The sequence below is a fragment of the Lates calcarifer genome, linkage group LG18, assembly GCF_001640805.2.
Source record: "Lates calcarifer isolate ASB-BC8 linkage group LG18, TLL_Latcal_v3, whole genome shotgun sequence".
NCBI classification, from domain to species: domain Eukaryota; kingdom Metazoa; phylum Chordata; class Actinopteri; family Centropomidae; genus Lates; species Lates calcarifer.
In genome coordinates, this window is record NC_066850.1 from 15,403,380 (window position 1) to 15,422,746 (window position 19,367).

Genomic DNA, 19,367 nt, shown 5'->3' on the forward strand with positions numbered 1-19,367 from the left:
CTTGTCAAGTTTAATCATTTTTATTGAGCAATACTGTTCACTTACATTCCTCCTCCTTCTCCAGTGTAAATTTTTTTATTCAATAAATTTTTTTTTTTTTCAAAAATCAACATACTGAACATGGTGAAATCCCTTATGGATTCATGAGTAACATTCACCTGATTAGGGAACCAAATAAAAACAAAGAAAGGAACACAGCATTAAGATCTGACAGGGATAAAGGGTGAACTCTACTGTGCCTTTGACTACACCCTTCTGTAAACTGAAGACACGGATACAGAAGCCCTCTGCATACATGAACCTTAAAAAACTCAAGCAGGTACAAGACATTTTGTTTAGAATTGAGTGGGAGTGGGGGATAGATCACTCTGGTGAGGGTTTCTCGCACACAGGGACTGGTCACAACAGATTTCTTTTTTTTTTCTTTTTTTTTAACAAAGTGCTTGATTGACCACTCGCTTTACAGAGGACAAAGAAAAGTTTGATAAAACTGCAGCTTTCAAAAGGGGAAAAAAAATTAAGTTATAGTTCCTCAGAGATTGTTTAAAAAAAGACCAGCTCTACACATACAAGCTAAAAATGGTAATGAGAGGCGATGAAAACATGTCTGATTAATTAAGGCAGGCTCTCTGTAAGGCGTTAAAAAAAGTCCATTGCTGTAAGATCTCAAAGGAGTTAGTCCAAAGTGTCTCAGTGTGGCTTTGCGTGAAGACATCATCCTGAGTGCAGTGTGTGTGAACGGGACTCAAAAAGTTGTCCATCTTTACGTGTTTTAATGTGCATGTAGGCGTGTGTTGTATGTGTTTATATACGCTTTGGGTTTCCTCACACTGCTAGGCTGGGTGCTCCTGGGTGTCCTTGTACCAGACAATCCTTTTTGGATCTGGAAAACAAAAGAACAAAACAATGTCAAAGGACGAAGGGGAAAAAAAAAAAACATCTGACTGCATTTACTGTCCACTGGACATATGCAGGGTTTTATTTTCTATACATACATTTTATTCTAGAATCAGACATATGCTCTTTTTGTGCAACACATTTACATAATGCAATGAGAATGATATAACTGATAAAGTGATCTACAAAACAGACTAAACTACAAAATACTGTCTTGGCATGTTTTAACACTTGTAAGGAGCTAAAGCCAATGTCACAACATTTCAAAGCTTCACTGTCAGAGGTACTCTCCTGCGTCTCGCCCATGTTTATGTGTTGATAAACTGCGTGACAGCACCAACCACTTTAGTCTTTCAGTCAACTCACCTTTTTTCTGCCTGTTACAAATAGAATTCCACTCTGAGGAGAAAAAAAAGACAAATATCATTAGAGTCTATGCACTAAAACGACAATTTTCAAAAAATGACCCTTTGTGTTCAGAGCTCTTCATGGCGCTCACCTCTATTGTGATAGTTCAGAGCCTCCACTAGATGGCGACAGCTAAGCAGCAGCTTCCCGTTGCTCTTGTCCACCTCTGGGCGTGTGTTTGGGGTGACGGAGGTAGTGATTGGAGTAGGTGTTTCTTCAGGGGCCTGGACTGTGAGAACTGTGTCGAGCTGTAGGTCTTCTGACTGTTTAGCGTCTGTGGGCTGAAGTGATAGGGCATTGGCAGTGGGGCGAGGGCTAGTGCCCTCTGTGATCGGCCTCGCCTCGCTGATGAAACTGAGACCCCACTGGTTCTGTAGCAGCACGCCAATGGCAGGGCGATCCTCCTCCAGCGCTCCACCTGCTGCTCCCGCCTTCACCTTGGAAGCGTAGCTGACGGCAGGCTGCAGTTTGGCGGGGCTGTCCTGCACTGGGAAGGCAGGCGGGGGCTTGAGCAGTGACAGACTGTCCTCCACCCACCTTTCCTTTTGGCTAGATTTTTGTGGCCGCTCACTAACTCGGCTGACCCCCTTATGACTTTCCCTACGGAGGCTGCGCCCTTTGTGCTGCTGACCCTTGCGTTCTTTTTCCCTGCGGAAGCTGAAGGCGTTTGTATGACCAGGTCCAATCAGGTCGCCCTCAGGTGAAAGTTGCCTGGGCTGCTGATCACCTCCAGAAATGCAGCCTCCACCCCCACCACCTCCACAGTTTCCTGAGCCAGGGGACAGGCGGCGGTTACGAATATGTGGCTCAGAGTTAGTGGCTGAAACAAGGACTGCTGGATCGCACAGGGTATCGGACTCACACACAGTGTTGCTGGCTTCCCATGTACCTTAAAGAGAGAATATCATATTGGTCAATCTCCTGTTGTCATATATATATATATATATATATAATGACATGTATTATATATATATATATAATATGCATCACACATACTAGAAACAAGTTGGGAACATTAAAATTTTGAATAAACCCTAAAAACCCCAAACATCTCAAATCACAGTCCTGTGCTCATGTAATAAAAATTCTTGTAGCAGTCTGTTGCCACAACAGCACACTGATAAGAACACTGTGTGTACACAAACAGGTATCTCACGCTACACGATTCTTCACTTGGCACTAGTTCATAAATGATCTTTGCACTGCTTCATATAAACAAACGCTGGGGGAAGATGACACATTTTCATGTGACTTTTGGTGTGCCAGTTGAGTTTAGGCAGAACAACAGTTCCCCGTATTGCTGCCTGTTTACTAGATTTTGCAGAAAAAGAACAAGATGACCTAATACTGAAATAAAGGGATATAACAGCTGGAATGAAACATCTCAGTTTTCTAATCTAGTCTTCTTTTCTAGTTCAAGTCTAGTTTCTCAAATATGTGTATTTGCATGTTTATCTGTATACAATTTAAGAAATCTGATTTAATAAGAATTGATTGTTGGTGGCAGGTCTTTAACCAGTTTGTATTGGGTATTTTGAGAAAGTAATTTCTGGAATGTACCATTAAGTCGTTTACTAGCTAAATACCTGTCATCAAACATCCCACCTGAAGTAATCTTGTACTAATGTTACACAACAATCTATGTTAGTCCGTCACTCATCATGAAAAACGAATGACTAACTGTTTACTGGAAGGGTCAGTTATTTTGGTTCTTGTAAGTCCTTCGTCCTAGGTGATAAAAGGGGAAACTCCCAACGGGCGGTTTGTAGGGACACAGCTGAAGGGGCAACACTCACGATCAATGAGTACACCCGGCCTGAACAACGTGCCCGCTCCTCAGCGCCACATTTCATAAAAACGGGTGAGGTAATTCACTAGCTTACCGAGCCTGTCTCCTACACCGTGATAGAAATTTCGACAAACTTAGCTGACGGTACAAGTCTCCTAGTCTGTGACAAAGAAAAGGAGTACCATGACTGCGTTATTAGCGTCTATTCGTATTGAACAAACTGTTATGATTCATGTCCGCTGTGCTGCTGGCAGCCCTCACCGGTGTTAGCAAACTTTAATTAGCAGCGTCATTGTGTGGCGAATTAAACTCGACGGTTGCATTCCTTTGCCGTCGTGACATGGTACATCTAGTTCAGCAACGTCTCAACAACGACAACTGTCGTCGAGGGGATGACTTCATTTTTTCCATACCAAGAAATTCGAGGCTAGTTAGCATATTAGCCGAAGTCAAAGTTTCGTAACCCTCCATTCAAAGCGGAGAGCAGGCTGCTATCGGTGCCGCTAGCAACGCTGCTAACACTGTGGCAAGACAACAAAATAACACCTCTGAAAGTGAGGAATTTCTGTCAAACGTGTCGAAAAAGTTGTACAAACTTACCTGTTTTGATATGCATGTCTTTTCGTTTAATGTGTCGCGGAAGCTAAACCGTTTAATAACTTTTGTTTACAGCGTTGAGATAACGACAACTCGCTGGATGAGGCTTGTGTGGCCACCCGGAAGCGACACGAGAATGTGGGTGGGACAGGAAGTCCCCGCAGATAAGCGGTCCGGCGGGAAACTTGGAGGTAATTGCAATATTTAACTCGAACTATAATTACAACCCATGTGATAACCACGTGGTAACAGTGGCCTATGCAGACGATATTCTTATTTAAAAAGGTATGACGTAAACCTGTTAGCCAATATTTTTTTTAATCTAAATACTGTAAGTATACACGCCATGGTGCTTAGTAGGCCACTTCCCTGAAAAATTTAGATGACAAAAACAAACAATTTTTTTTGACAGGCATCTGACGAATGGAGAGATCTCTGGATCTTTACGATTTAAAAGAAACCTGGGGTTACTTTTATTTATGTTAGTAATATAATTAAATTTGGCACTTCATGCCTCTTTAATCTTTAGATTTAAGGACACCATTAACTCCTTCACATTAATACAGTGAACCTGAAGCTTGGTGTTTTTCCACTTTGCCTGCTTTGCAGCCTGAGTAAATCTAGCTTTCTGTGTTTTCATGATTGACCACACTAGACTTCTCTTCTCATAGCTGCAGGCTTCAATCATTGATTCAGTGATCAGTTTAGATGATAAAAATCAGTAAAACCAACATCAGATCAATTCATCATGAATGTGGGTCTACAGACAATGTGCTCTTCAGGGAGTTGAGTGGATTACAGACCTCTTCTTCTTGTACCTCATTTCTTCCACTGTTCTCTTAAATGTAACATGAGTCAAGCTTCAATCAGTTTACACAGAAGCCTATAATCAGTCACTGAGTGTAGAGGAGGCATGCAAAGATCTAATGATACTGCTGATTTATTTATTTATTTACAACGTTACAGATGAATAAATGAATCAGTGTATGGACTATTAACAATCAGATTGAACAAGAAATATAAGAAGAATTCACCTTGAATATCCGAGCAGTCCTCCTCTACTGCCACAGGTTGATCAGTTGCACCATCTTTAAAATGTCTGTTCTTCTCTCCCTTTTTCACAGATCTTGGCAACCCCCCTTCCTTTTGCATCTTGTTCTCCCACCTTTTGCTAGTTTTCTCTCTGATTACCTCCATTTTACTTCTGCTCCCTTACTTTGTCCATATATTTCTTTTCTAAACCACATATCCCCGCAATGTCCAAGACTTTACTTGCTGGCTCAGCTTCTCTGCTCTCATCACCTCCATGAATCTTCACTTCCTTTGGTTCCTCTGTGGACAGTTTGGCCTCTTCCCTGTTTCTCTCTGAAACTCCCATTGTCCTCTCTGTATGTTATCTGCCATCTCTGTCTTCTCCCCCTATTGTTTTTTTAACACTGCACTAATAGATTTTAAGTCGAGTATTCCTTAAATAAACTAAAACTTACTGACTTCAAATAATTGTGAAGTGAGGTCCTCCCTATCAGGTTGAAAATTTAATCTGAGGTTCCTTAAATGATTAACAGGAGTGACTAATTTAGCCTTTTTTCAGTGAATAAATGCATTATTCAATCACAATCACTTTTTGGTTAATTTTGTTTTCATAACCCACATACAAGTGCAACCAGTAGCAATGGGCCTCAAACAGACATAGCTTAATTTTAAAGGATCAAAAGCCAAAAACACTGAGAACCACTGACCTTCATTTTACACCAGACATCTACAAGCACCAGAAATGGTCTGCTTTTCTTAAAAAGTCACCCTGTGTACTGGACTGTGGCACTGAACATGCTTGGTTCTTATCTTGTGCAGGTTGAATGCACTTATTACTTTGAACAAAAGTATCTTTTAATGTATAACATATATAAGAGAGCATCACCAAAACAAACAATTAAAAACTATTCAGTTGATTAAAGGCAGTTTCTAGTTTTAATAAAGACAATCATCATGTTAAAATAAATATATCATCAGCCCTGACAGCTCAAAGACTAAGTGATTCCACAACTATGCCTTTCTCCATGTGTGTGCGCATGTGTCTCTTGAGTCTCGTAGATGTTGAGAAGCTCTTCTTACAGAACAGACAGCTGTGTGGCTTCTCCCCGGTGTGTGTCCTGATGTGCATGTTGAGGTCGGAGGAGCACCTGAACCTCCTCTCGCAGTAGGAGCAGGGATAAGGTCGTTCGCCTGTGTGGATCCGTTTGTGGAGGAGCAGCTCACCGGAGGTGAGGAAGGTCTTTCCACACTGGGAGCACTGGTGCGGCCGCTCCCCTGTGTGAGTCAGGTTGTGCCGTACGAGTGAGGTGGACTTGGCGAACCTCTTCCCGCAACGCGTGCAAGCAAATGGACGCTCACCTGTGTGTGTATTGAGGTGTTCGCTCTGAGCGCGCTTGGTCTTGAAGCTCTTGGGGCACTGCGAGCAGCTGAACGGCCTGAAGTTGCTGTGGCTGCGCTGATGTCTGCTCAGCTCTCCATGCGTGAGGAACGTCTTGTCACAGGTGGTGCAGAGGTACGGCCTCTCACCCGTGTGGATCCTCTCGTGGCGTGTGAGGCTGGCCAGCTGGGTGAAGCTCTTCTCACAGTAGGAGCACTGAAAAGGCCGCTGGCCGTTGTGAGTCAGCAGGTGCCTGTTAAGTATCTGGAGCTGTGTGAAGCTTTTGCCACACTCTGCGCAGGGGTACGGACGCTCCCTGGTGTGGATCTGCTGGTGTTTATTCAGAAGCCACACATGGGTGAAGCTCTTCCCACACTCACAGGCAAACGGCCGCTCGCCGGTGTGTTTCATCTGGTGTCTCTTTAAATCTGACGCTCGGCTGTAGATCTTCTCACAAAGGGGGCATTTGTACTGACGCCTCACCACATGTCCTTGCCTGTGCCTCAGCCGCTCCAGGATGCTACTGAAGCTATCACCACATTTCTGGCATTTGTACTGACCACTGCCTTTTTCTGACGTCTCCTCTGCTACTACAACTTCTGTCGTTAAGTCCAGGGGAGGGTTGCACGTCTGGCCACAGGCTGTTCGTTCAAAATGCAGTTTGAGCAAACCCATCTGTGTGAACCGTTTGCCACACTGGGAGCAGAGGAAGGGCCGCTCTCCGGTGTGAATGCGCTGATGTCTGGTCAGATCCCAGGAGTTCTTGAAGCCCTTCTTACATTCCTCACAGGTGTACGGGCGCTCACCAGTGTGAGTCCGCTGGTGACGAGTCACGTCTGAGGCACGTGTGAAGGTTTTACCACATTCCTGGCACGTGTGAGGGTCAGGCCTGTCGTGGATGGGGAAAGGCTTTGGGAACTCGGGGCACTGGACCTTCTTCTTGGGGGCCTCGGCTGTCTCTGCAGCCCTCTGGGATTTCTTGTGGTGTTCTGGGTGACTGTGCTCAATGTGCTGCAGCAGGTAGGACTCCTGCATGTGGAAGAACGGACACTCAGAGCAGGCGAAGACCTGGGTAGACATCTCCACAGTGGTACCTATACAAAACACAGAAGATATAGGTGCCTGTTTAGTGTTTCCTGTTTCATTTGCAGCATTGCTGGTTGAGGCTCTGGTTTCTAGCCTTCACTTCTGGGTATCCCATGTTGTGAAGCAGTCAAATCTGTAAATATGAGCCCAAGTAACAGAGTAACAGAGTAGACCTTTTATAAGTACTATAAGAGGAGAACACTTAAGTCATGTTAAAATAAGGTTTTGGCTCTTATTTTGTTTTTTTTTACCTTGTGAGCCAAGGTGTTCAAGGCATCTGTGGTGCTGCAGGAGAGACCTCAGGTCATCAGGATTGGAAAGCGCTTGCAGGCAGTCCTTCAGTACGGAGGGGGCAGAGGTCAGCCATGAAACTGTCTGTTTATGCACAAAAGCAAATTTCAGCCTGCTGATGATATTATCACCACTCCTGAAAATAATATTCACCAATACTGTTGCCATTAGCTGTTAACTGTTGCCATAAGGATTTTTGAGGTAGATACTGATATCATTATTTGAGAAGAGATCTGATATGTCTTTACTAGTTTTAACATATTACAGTTAGCTGTCGTGTCATTTCCTACCTGACCGAGGTCTGGCACTGGCAAGAGTTTTTCCAGTTTAGAAAGAAACTCCCACACAAGGAGCTGCATGTCTGTGTCATAGCTGAGACCATACTCTGTTGGAAAAACCTCCTAGGAAGGACAAGGATAACTGTTATTCCAACATAGTAACATAAAGTAAATGAAAACACAACAAAATCTCTTTAAAATGCCAGCTGGGCTCCATGTGAAGCTGTCCTACCTTGTAAAAATGCTGCCTCTCTGCAGGGTCTTTCAGGAGAGTTTGGATGAGCTCCACGAAAATAGCTTCCTCTGCGTCCACCTCTGCGTCTCCACTCTGAAATATACTGTCACTCTTACTGGGACAATAGCCAAACAATCAATGCTTCATTTGACCGATGATTATAAGGGACATGCGATTGTGCTTTCTGACATGTTGTCACCTGTTTTTTAGGACCTGTGATGAGACCATGATTGTGAAAACATTGCTGTCACTCACCCCTGTGTATCCTGGTGGGCGGATTCGTTCTAGGTGAGGCTGTATACACAACATGTTGGCTGTCTCCTCATTTCTGCACAGCTCAAGAATAATCTGAGGAGAGAGATGTAGAAAGAAGACAAAGGTGTCCTTTCAGCAAGTCTGCACTAGCTGTGTATTGTATCTTTTTGCCACACAGTCTCATCTAATACCCACTGACTCACTTTCGATCGCAGTCGGAGAAGCAGTTTGCCCCGTTGCTTTGGACTGAGCAGGTCAGGAACTGTGGCCGTCACCAGTGATACAAACTCATCCAGCTTTTCATAATCAAGAACGTGTCTCTGCTGAGCCACCTGCCACATCGCTGCAGAGAGCAGCCGCAGAGGAGGGATCAGCAGCCTTAGTGACGACAATGGTAGGAACACATCTGTACAAACACACACATGGGATGGATAGGGTCATAATATGACTTTGTGAAGGGTCCTCTTGTGATGTGCCGTTACTGTGCATTTTTTCTTTGTAATAAACGTGAGTGGTAGAAGTCATATGTGTGTATGTTTGCCAATATAAATGGTATATATAAATATGAACGCTATTACGGAGTGGCGTGATAATGGTGAAGTATAAACCTGGCTCATATGTCATTTAGTAAAACTGCCTGTGTCAGATGTTTTGCTACTTTTTATAGACTGATTCAAAAACTTACTATAAAAAAGCTAATTATACAACAAACAGCACTAAGCTTATTGCCAGGAGTTGTTAACAGGACTTGATAAAACAGATTTGATTCATCTCGGAATTGATAACTGCCGTGAGGATATACATACGGTTTTGATAATTTGTCTACTTTGCAGGATCATGTAAGGCAGAGACATAGTGTATAACACCAGGAAATTCCCCTGGGCTAATAACAAAAGCTCTGCTTGGTTGTACGTCTCTTTCAAGCAAGGAGCTGATTTACCGTGGTTAGCAACTTAGCCGAACAGTGGGAAATTTAGCTTAAACTGGTTCACAACTTTTGTTACAAAGGAAATTTACTTCTTTCATCTGCTCATAAACAATACTTAAATACATTGAACGTTGCCTTAATTCCACGTTTTGTTGTGTTTACTTTGGGTTGAGTTAGCTATAATCACTGCTGTTAGCAGGGGCTACGAGCTAACACACTACACTACGCAAGAAAGCTAGTTCGCTGTTAGCTGCGACAAAACCATTAAACACTCCAGTGAAACGGACCTGTGTTTTCCACCTGATAGGAACTGACAGCTGTTTCCACCATTGCGACAATATAAAGTCACTTTTAAAAGTCACGACCAAACTACCATAGGGTTACAAGCCATTTATTTGTGCATCACAAAGCGGAAACACGTGTAATTTGTTTTCAAAATAAAAGTATTCCGTGGCGTGCATACAACGTTTGTTCTTCAAGAATGAATTGTAGCAATGCGAGGGTAAATCTATTCCCTGGAGAAACTGACATTACCAAATATAGCTGTTCCAATAAATACATCGAGAATCTCATATTAAATGTAACTGTACCCTCAGCAAAAATTCTTTTGGACCTCGCTTTATGTGGAAATTGACTGGAAGAAAATTTATTTGGTTGGAGATAAATTCTGTCTTAACAATAAAGTTAAAGAGGTCTCTTATAGAATCATGCACCGAATATATCCAGCAAAAAAAAAAAAAAAACCTTTAGAGAGATTTCGAATTGATATTGAATGTTCTTGTACCTTCTGTGGAGTGGAAGATGAAACACTCATTTGTTTTATCAATGTACATATACTAAAATGCTTTAGGTGGATGTAAAAAACTGGACACGCAATTCAGCTGAAATAAAAGGACATTTTATTTGCTTGGATGATGTTGACAAATAGGAAGGTTATTTTTTATTTGCAAGAACTGCTCCAATACGGCACTACAATTAAAGGACTAGAGAATAAGAAGGCACTGAAAACAGATTTTATTTTTATTTTAATTTCTATAGACAGTTATAGATTCATAATTTAATAATTCAAATCAGATCATAATTTTATATTTCTATTGGGTTAATTTATATATTTTTTATTTAGTTATTTGTATGTAATTTTTTATTACCATTAGTATTCTTGTATATTCATTTGTATACTATATTTTTATATTCTCATAAAAATCTCATAAATAGCACTGGTAACTGATAATATGCAAAATGAACAAATTTATGTAGCTAGCAGCAACACAGGTGGTGCTCATAAATATCTAAGTCTATTAAAGTCTTTTATCAGGTGAATTGTAGATTAATGCATTTTAAGTTAATTACCAAATTATAAACTTACTATAGCACATGATGCATTTAACATAAATGGAACAAAGCATACATTGTACTTAGTTGATTCAAATTCATAGAAATTTGCCAAACTAAAATCAAGTGGTCACCATTTAGCAGGTAGGCAAAACACTTTATTTGCAGCATTTTCCATGTGCAAACTGTCAGCATTTTAGTGTGCTGGAATCATTCTCCACAACAACACATTGTTCTTCATGGTGTGCAAGAAAAATCATGTTTCTATGACCCCACACTGGATCATCACATAACTTATTATATAACAAGACAAACATTTTTAAATATGGGAATTCTCTTTCCTTTCCAAGACCTACTACTTGATCAAACAATTTTAAGATATAAAACTAAAACACTTAAAATGGAATGTGATACAGTTGCTAAATGTTACAGTTAACTCTGTTAGCAGTAACTACTCAATCAAATACATTGGGCAAGTCTGCTCAACTGGGTAACATTTATAATCATAATACTTAAAATAGCATTATAGTGATATTAGAGCAAGTACATTTTACAAGTCCTAATAGCGCCACTGCCATTTTTTAATGATACAAATATTAGAATTATATCTCTTCCCCATGACAATAACATGAATCCATCCATGAAGAAAGACAGTCAACAGCAACTGGCAACAGGTCACAGTGGGAAAGAGTCCTGCGGTTCAAATCTCTGATACCAACGCAGGATGCCACGTTTATAAAACTTGCAGTTCCATGTTCCGTCTGTGAGACGTGAGATGTGATATCGGATAACATGGTGTTAGATTCAGTCAAAGCTTGGTTAGCATTCCTGACAGCAGGGCAAGACCAGCACTCCATGTCTTCAGGCTCCAGAGTCCAGGGGGCAAACTTTTAACAAAAATAATCACATGAAAGATAAATATTAAACCTCATTAACCTCAGCAAAAACAAGTGTCATAAAATACTTGGGAATAATATAAAGGTACAGGCAACATTCGGTTTAAAGAAAGATATTGTAGTCTGGGTAAAATACTCTGTAAGGGCTGTATGATTCAGAATGTTATATGGGCTTACTATACATTTATGGGAAACAACAAGGGAAATACATTTCTGCAATAAGGTCATTGAAAAGTCCTAATAAAGGGGCATTTATGTAAAAATGTTGAAGGCAATCTGAGTTAGAGCTAAATTTCTTATTTGATAAGTAGATTAGGGAACTGGCATAAAATTGAAACATAAAATGTTGTCATTATCCAAGAAAACATGTAAAACATTTACCAGTTCCATCCTCTCAAATGTATGAATTTTCTACTTTATCCTATGTATGATACTGAACTTAATATGTTTTTGTTTTGGTCTGTTTGGTCAGACATCTTAAAAGTATTTGATGTCACCTCCCTTGACAAATTGTAACAGGCAATATTTTTACCTGTTATAGATTAAAATAATTGATCTATTTACAGAATGATCGTTGCTGACACCACCCCGACGAGTCTCTCAGAGTATAGTATGGCCATTTATTTAAATAAAAAAACATGACTGCTTTAGTGGTTAGTGTGTGTATGTAATGAACTTAAAAGCTTCTGGGCACTGGGACGTGTATCTGAGACACAATACTATTAACGACACATTTAAATGACAAATTAACAACGTTAATCATTTACCATTTCTCATTGCTTTATCAAGACTAGCACATTACTTCAGTAACTTCCGTAGCCGCCCTCTGCTAGCGAGAAACTTCTCCTCAAAGTCCCACTCACCTTTTTATGGGATTATGAAATACATGACGAGGAATAACGCGATGTCAAAGACCACAAACACCCAAAAGTCAAACCAGTACGAGTGTTTCGGTAGAGACGCCGGAGTTCCTTTAGACTTAAACATTTTAAAGTCTTCTTCAGACTCCGTCACGGGAGTTGCACCGGATCCCATGTTTGCTTGGCCGCAGCTGCGAGACACCCGGAAGAGAACACACGACTTGTCAAGTGGTCCTTCAAAATAAAACCATATAATATGCAAGTAAGTGATAAAAAAAAATGTTGCAACTGAGATTTAATCTGTGTTTATTTCCAACAAATTCCACCCCTGCATTTGTTGTAAACTTACCAGTGGTATTAACAAGATAAATTTGTAAGCATATCAGACATATGAGGTTCTTTTTTTTCCTGACCACTCATCAGACCACATACATGATTTGCTCATTTTACTCACATTAGCTTCATTCTGAAAGAACGAGCTCTAGCTTCAGTTCTTTCAAGCAAAGGAGCAAGTTTCTCCATGGACACTTGAGTCAGATGATGTCACCTGTATATAAACTGAGTTGCACTGGCTTAAGAGTGAATGTCCAGAATGTAACACTCACTGTGGCTGAAACAGAATCACTTGGAACCGTCTCTATTGCACCTGGTGATGTTCACCATAAACATATAAGGCTTGATTTGTCAGGTGTAATAAATTTTGGGGGGCAGATTATCTCAAAACACTTGGACAATGTAACATTTCGATAATCTATACTCAGAGGCGTGCGTGTGTCGTCATTGGTCATGACCTTGTAGGAGGAGCGTAGAGAGGCGGAGGAACGAAGTCGGAGAACAGATTTAAACCAAGGCCTGAAGCGTTGCTTCGGTTTGTCAGTACTGTGAGAACACATAATTGCCGAAGAAGCCTGGATGCCAAAACAAGCTTTGAAGCTACTTTTTGTCGACCACAAGTCAGCCTGGATGCTGAACACACCTGCGGCGCGAAGGTAAGGCTAAGGAGCCAACTAGCTAGCGATTAGCGTTAACATTTGCGTTAGCGACGAGTGTTAGCATTAGCTTTCTATTTTAAACATGGCTAAGAGTGTGTTTGCCTTTCCGTGACCGAGGCGTCCCAGACATGAGTTGTAAACCCTCAACGTGCACGGGTGACAACCTAAGGAGCTCTGTTTAAGCTCCTGTTGTAATTGCTTACAGTCACTTTACTGACATTTTACTTCTCTTTGTAATATTGTGTTACACCCTGGCCATTTTAACTCAGTTTATAGCGGTCCTTGTCATCGTTTTGTGTTACATTGCTATGTACCTGGCTGCTTCATACCCGGATGTCAGCCTTAACAATAGCAAATTTGAAGTGCCGCCATGGCCAGTCCCTTAGATGAAAACTCAAGCTTTTGATAACTTTTAATCACAAAGGCATTAAACAGTGTACTGACAGAGTTTGAAGTCGATATGATTAAATCGATAGGAGTTCGTTCGTTCAAATACAATGTCTCCAAATAGCGAAAAATGAGCAAAATTTGTGTGTTAAAGTCAAAATGGCGGACTTAATTTTGGTTTGAGGTTATGACATCAGGAGACTTTTTTGTACATCTGGGCATGTTATATATGTGGTCCGAATTTCGTCAACGTACGACAAACTAAGCCCAGTGGGGGATCACTTTTGAAACCTGCCCTCAGACACGTTGTTCTCAGGCCCTAATCGAACTCCAATAGGGCCTTCACACGCTTTTGTGCTCGGGCCCTAATAAGAAAAGTAATATGTAATTGCAAAAGTAATCTAATAACAGAGGCAACACTAAAAGTAATCTATAATATAAAAGCAATGCAGAAGTAGTAGTAATACAAAATAGAAGGAAAATTGTCATGTTATAGTAAGACATCAAAAATGTAAAAAAAAAAAAAACAATATATATATATATATATATATATATATATATATAGTGTGGAATAAAAACGTAAAAAATGACATAGTATAATAAGGTATAACAATGTCTAGCAGTGGTTCTCAAACCTTTTCCGTCGTTACCGTCGTTAAAAAAAATTTAAAATATAGAAAGAATTCAATTGTTTGATGTTATTTGATGCAATTCACATTGCATGCAATTCACATTGCATCAAATAACATCAACTTTAAAAATAGAAAAAATGAAAGTGCAAATGCATTATCACTGTGTGATAAAAAAGAGTAAAGGCATTTGGCAAGAAAGATGAACAAGTCAATATCACTGCATTAGTGGCTGCAATGAGCCTGTTTTGCGCTTTCAATTTTGTCCCATCAAGCATAACTGACACCATGTGTAGAGCAGTGGGGGGAAAGGGCTGCCCAGCTGTAGTGCGTGGTTTCTTGGCCTGGGCAATTCTGCATGCAACTTTGAATACAGCTGTGCTTTGCTGATCCATTATTTAACATTATGCCCACTATTGCCTCTCTGAGAACACCACTGTGAGAAAGTTTGTTTATTGTTCTGCTGTAATTAACACGCTGATGTCAAATCATTATTTTCGCATTATGGTTCCACGTTTTCTTCCCGGTCGTTGTTGAATGTTTTTCTGTGTTTACATGGTTAAAATATTGATGATGAATACGTAGTAGTGTTTTTATCATTTTTCTAAATGTTTCTCTTTGATTTCCCCCAGGTGTCTCCATTTAATCCACAACATCCGTGGATCAGAGAGAGTCTTTGTACAATGAAGAAGTTCTTTGAGACCAGGACAGAGGCCTCCAGGTAATTCACAAACAGCTTTACATAAACGTTCCAACACAGAACACTGACATTAAATACTTTATGTTTAGTATTCAGTATACCAGAAAAGTGAAATTACAGAAGTAATCTGTAATAAAAAATAATGTACAAATAATTTGTCAGTAGAAGTAATGTAAAAGTAATTAGCAATATCAGAAATGGGATGTAATAGACAAAGTAATCTGTTAATAGATGAAGTTCACAACAGTAAAAGTTATCTGTAAATTTAGTCATATATAATAATAAAAGTAGAATCTAATGATAAATGTAATCTTAGAGGTAACAGTAAAAGTAATCTGTAATATAAAAGAAATGCAGAAGTAATAGTAATCCAAAATAGAAGGAAAAATATCACGTTAAAGTAAGGGATAGTATAGTATGTTAAGGCATCAAAACTGGTCAAAAAATGTCATAGTATAGTAAGGCGTGAAAAAATGTCACAAAAATTTCATAGCATAGTAAACTGTCAAAGGTTGAAGTGTGAAATAATTATTCTGTATGTGGCTGTCTGTGGTGGAGGAAATAACTCAGACTTTTTACTGAAGTATAATGAACAACACAAGTTAAAATCCTGCATTCAAAATTTTACTGAACTGTTAGTGTTTATTATTGTTGTGCAGTTCACAGTAACATACATGTCTGCTTCAGTGATTAGTTGATAGACAGAAAATTAATAATCATTTTACTTTTTCCCAAATATTTGTTGTTGGTTCTTTAGGAGGTGATGACAGGCCACTGTTCATTTTCTGAAACAGCCCTCTAATGTTTGGAAAATGCTCTGGTTCAGCTGCAATGTTGAATATTTATCTGTGTTTTCATGGTTAAACTGTCGATGAGGAATAGGTGGTAGTGTACTGATCATTTTCCTTTGAATGTTTCTCTTTCCTCCAGGTGTCACCACGTTGTCCATGATCGCAGAGACATGGTCCATGATCGGAGAGACATTGTTGAGGATGAGGGAGACATTGTCCACGATCAAAGACATTGTCCACGATCGCAGAGACCTTGTCAAAGATGAGAGAGACGTTGTCCATGATCAGAGACATTGTCCCATGCTTCGTAGAGACCTTGCGATAGAATCGGCGGAGACGGGGGTCACCGATTTGACGGCATTGCCCGCGATCATGGAGACGTTGTCAATGATCACTGAGACACCGTCTATGATCTCAGAGACATCGTCCACGATCACAAAGACATAGTCCATGATTGCAGAGACGTTGTCCATAATCTCAGAGACATTGTCCGCGATCACAGAGACGTAGTCCACGATCACAGAGACTCTTCGTACAGTGAAGAAGTTCTTTGAGACCAGGACAGAAGCCTCCAGGTAATTCACAAACAGCCTTACATCAACCGTCCAACACAGAGCACTGACATTGTTTATGTTGAGTATTTAGTAAATCAGAAAAGTGTAATAATAGAAGTAATCTGCAATATAAAAATAATGTATAAGTAATCTGTTTTAATAAAAGTAATGTAAAAATAATTAGCAATAGCAGAAGTAAGATGTAATAGTCAAAGTAATCTGTTACTAGATGTAGTGTGCAACTGTAAACGCTATCTTTAAATTTAGAAGTAATATGTAATGAGAAAAGTAATCTGATTTTAGAGGGAACAATAAAAGTAATCTGTAATATAAAAGCAATGCAGAAGTAATAGTAATCCAAAATAGAGGTAAAAATGTCACAGTATAGTAAAGCATCAAAAATGTCAGATGTTATTGTACATGATCAGAAATTCTTAATCTTGTGTTTGTGCGTGACATACTAGACTACAACATCAATTCTACAAATTAAATATTGGATTGAGTTGTTTGTAAGTGTGTTAATTTTAACTGTTGGTCAGAGGGTGATTTTAATCATGTCTTTACAGTGTGTAACACACAGTCCTACATTTATTTACTTAAAATTTTCAGATAAGCTGCTGTTAAGACCTTTGTAAATTTGCTTGTCATTCATCAAATGAAAACAACACAAAACAAAGACATTTTAAATATATGTTAATAAGAAGGTTGAACTTTGGAAAAAATGATTCTGTATGTGACTGTCTGTGGTGGAGGAAATAACTCAGACTTTTTACTGAAGTATAATGAACAACACAAGTTAAAATCCTGCATTCAAAATTTTACTGAACTGTTAGTGTTTATTATTGTTGTGCAGTTCACAGTAACATGCACGTCTGCTTCAGTGATTAGTTGATAGACAGAAAATTAATAATCATTTTACTTTTTCCCAAATATTTGTTGTTGGTTCTTTAGGAGGTGATGACAGGCCACTGTTCATTTTCTGAAACAGCCCTCTAATGTTTGGAAAATGCTCTGGTTCAGCTGCAATGTTGAATATTTATCTGTGTTTTCATGGTTAAACTGTCGATGAGGAATAGGTGGTAGTGTACTGATCATTTTCCTTTGAATGTTTCTCTTTCCTCCAGGTGTCACCACGTTGTCCATGATCGCAGAGACATGGTCCATGATCGGAGAGACATTGTTGAGGATGAGGGAGACATTGTCCACGATTGCAGAGACCTTGTCAAAGATGAGAGAGACGTTGTCCATGATCAGAGACATTGTCCCATGCTTCGTAGAGACCTTGCGATAGAATCGGCGGAGACGGGGGTCACCGATTTGACGGCATTGCCCGCGATCATGGAGACGTTGTCAATGATCACTGAGACACCGTCTATGATCTCAGAGACATCGTCCACGATCACAAAGACATAGTCCATGATTGCAGAGACGTTGTCCATAATCTCAGAGACATTGTCCGCGATCACAGAGACGTAGTCCACGATCACAGAGACTCTTCGTACAATGAAGAAGTTCTTTGAGACCAGGACAGAAGCCTCCAGGTAATTCACAAACAGCCTTACATCAACCGTCCAACACAGAGCACTGACATTGTTTTTGTTGAGTATTCAATAAATCAGAAAAGTGTAGTAATAGAAGTAATCTGCAATATAAAAATAATGTATAAGTAATCTGTTTTAATAGAAGTAATGTAAAAGTAATTAGCAATAGCAGAAGTGAGATGTAATAGTCAAAGTAATCTGTTACTAGATGTAGTGTGCAACTGTAAACGCTATCTTTAAATTTAGAAGTAATATGTAATGAGAAAAGTAATCTGATATTAGAGGGAACAATAAAAGTAATCTGTAATATAAAAGCAATGCAGAAGTAATAGTAATCCCAAATATTACATGTCACAAAATGTCACAGTATAGTAAAGCATCAAAAATGTCAGATGTTATTGTACATGATCAGAAATTCTTAATCTTGTGTATGTGCTTGACATACTAGACTACAACACAATTAAATATTGGATTGAGTTGTTTGTGTGTGTTAATTTTAACTGTTGGTCAGAAGGTGTTCAGAAGTTTTTGTTCAGTATTTGATCTTCAGTCTGAATAGTTCATTATTTGTCAAAAAACACATTAATGAAATTTATTTACATAGCTCATGTAAGAACAGTTCAAAGAAAAGGATGAATTTAAGGATAAAATAAATGTTACTGTAAAGTATTGGAAAGATAATGACCAGTTATGCCTTGTTTGTAGTAGTTATTTTTGATCAATGTTGTGTTTGGGGAAAAAAGTAAACAAATGTTCAATGTGTTTCAGCTCCTTTCACAAAAACAACAGGATCCATCAATGGGGAAGGTAAGAAAATATTTTTATTTCTATAACAATATAGAAAGATCAATAAAATATAATTTATTCAGTTATAAAAACATAATTACAAAAGGAGACACTTGAGCTGTCTTTCAAATGTCAGAGCTTAACAAAAACCACATAACAGAAGTACTAACATCAAAAAGTCTAATAATGAAAGTAATTTGCAACATAAAAATAATTTAAGTATTAGTAATCTGTATTTATAGTAGTAATGTTATTTAGAAGTAATTAGTAACATCAGAAGAAAGATGTAATAGTTACATGTACAATAAAAGAAGTTTGCAATAGTTGAATGTACTTTCCATCACTAAAAGTTATCTGTAAATTTAGAAATATGTAATATAAAAGTAATGGTTAGAGTAATCTAATATCCAAGGTTACACTAAAAGTAATCAGCAATATAGAAGTGATTCAGAAGTAAAAGTAAAAGGCTTCAAAAACTGTCAAAAATGTAAATGTATAGTAAGGCTTCAAAACTCAAAAATGTAAATGTATAGTAAGGCGTCAAAAAATGTCATAGTATAGTAAGGCTTCAAAAATTGTCAAAAAATGTCATAGTATAGTAAGGCTTCAAAAAATGTCATAGTATAGTAAGGCTTCAAAAATGTCATAGTATAATAAGGCTTCAAAAAAATGTCATAGTATAGTAAGGCTTCAAAAAAATGTCATAGTATAGTAAGGCTTCAAAA

General features: G+C 39.0%; 2 protein-coding genes and 2 long non-coding RNA genes across 10 annotated transcripts in view; 2 read left to right on the forward strand and 2 right to left on the reverse strand.

The window, feature by feature from the left end:
• Position 1: 1 nt before the first annotated feature.
• On the reverse strand, positions 2-3,843 carry si:ch211-214j24.10 (uncharacterized protein LOC558894 homolog). Its single transcript, XM_018684361.2, has 4 exons — positions 3,695-3,843; positions 1,397-2,194; positions 1,264-1,296; positions 2-883 (listed from the first exon to the last, which is right to left on the reverse strand). Exons 1-4 carry the CDS (start codon positions 3,708-3,710, stop codon positions 834-836), a joined length of 897 nt encoding a protein of 298 aa, XP_018539877.1. The 5' UTR covers positions 3,711-3,843; the 3' UTR covers positions 2-833.
• Positions 2,245-19,367, forward strand: part of LOC108888373 (uncharacterized) — a 32,460-nt gene continuing 15,337 nt past the window's right edge. Inside the window, exons 1-9 of one of the 7 annotated variants that reach the window (XR_007815020.1) lie at positions 2,245-3,166; positions 3,767-3,882; positions 5,783-5,952; positions 8,202-8,279; positions 8,425-8,640; positions 14,903-14,991; positions 15,901-16,336; positions 17,440-17,856; positions 18,625-18,663. This is a non-coding gene — a long non-coding RNA (uncharacterized LOC108888373). Of the gene's footprint in view, positions 3,167-3,766; positions 3,883-5,774; positions 5,953-8,201; positions 8,280-8,424; positions 8,641-14,902; positions 14,992-15,900; positions 16,337-17,439; positions 17,857-18,624; positions 18,664-19,367 lie in introns of all 7 variants that reach the window. The other 6 variants (XR_007815016.1, XR_007815015.1, XR_007815018.1 and 3 more) reach the window with 6 other exon arrangements.
• On the reverse strand, positions 4,616-12,684 carry LOC108888370 (zinc finger protein ZFP2). Its single transcript, XM_018684357.2, has 8 exons — positions 12,266-12,684; positions 9,462-11,393; positions 8,450-8,652; positions 8,247-8,339; positions 7,989-8,084; positions 7,769-7,879; positions 7,439-7,562; positions 4,616-7,195 (listed from the first exon to the last, which is right to left on the reverse strand). Exons 2-8 carry the CDS (start codon positions 9,502-9,504, stop codon positions 5,712-5,714), a joined length of 2,154 nt encoding a protein of 717 aa, XP_018539873.1. The 5' UTR covers positions 9,505-11,393; positions 12,266-12,684; the 3' UTR covers positions 4,616-5,711.
• Positions 18,673-19,367, forward strand: part of LOC127143524 (uncharacterized) — a 13,586-nt gene continuing 12,891 nt past the window's right edge. Inside the window, exon 1 of the long non-coding RNA XR_007815022.1 lies at positions 18,673-19,348. This is a non-coding gene — a long non-coding RNA (uncharacterized LOC127143524). The remainder of the gene's footprint in view (positions 19,349-19,367) is intronic.

Excerpts from the sequence above, each read along its gene's own strand:
- si:ch211-214j24.10 (XM_018684361.2), bottom strand. Across the intron at positions 1,297-1,396 it reads TCTGAACTATCACAATAGAG|AGTGGAATTCTATTTGTAAC; the intron begins GTGAGCGCCATG and ends TTTTCTCCTCAG. Across the intron at positions 884-1,263 it reads TTGTAACAGGCAGAAAAAAG|ATCCAAAAAGGATTGTCTGG; the intron begins GTGAGTTGACTG and ends TTTGTTTTCCAG.
- LOC108888370 (XM_018684357.2), bottom strand. The coding sequence starts at position 9,504 with ATGGTGGAAACAGCTGTCAGTTCCTATCAGGTGGAAAACACAG. Across the intron at positions 8,340-8,449 it reads TTCTCCGACTGCGATCGAAA|ATTATTCTTGAGCTGTGCAG; the intron begins GTGAGTCAGTGG and ends CTCTCTCCTCAG. Across the intron at positions 7,196-7,438 it reads TGAACACCTTGGCTCACAAG|GTACCACTGTGGAGATGTCT; the intron begins GTAAAAAAAAAC and ends TGTTTTGTATAG.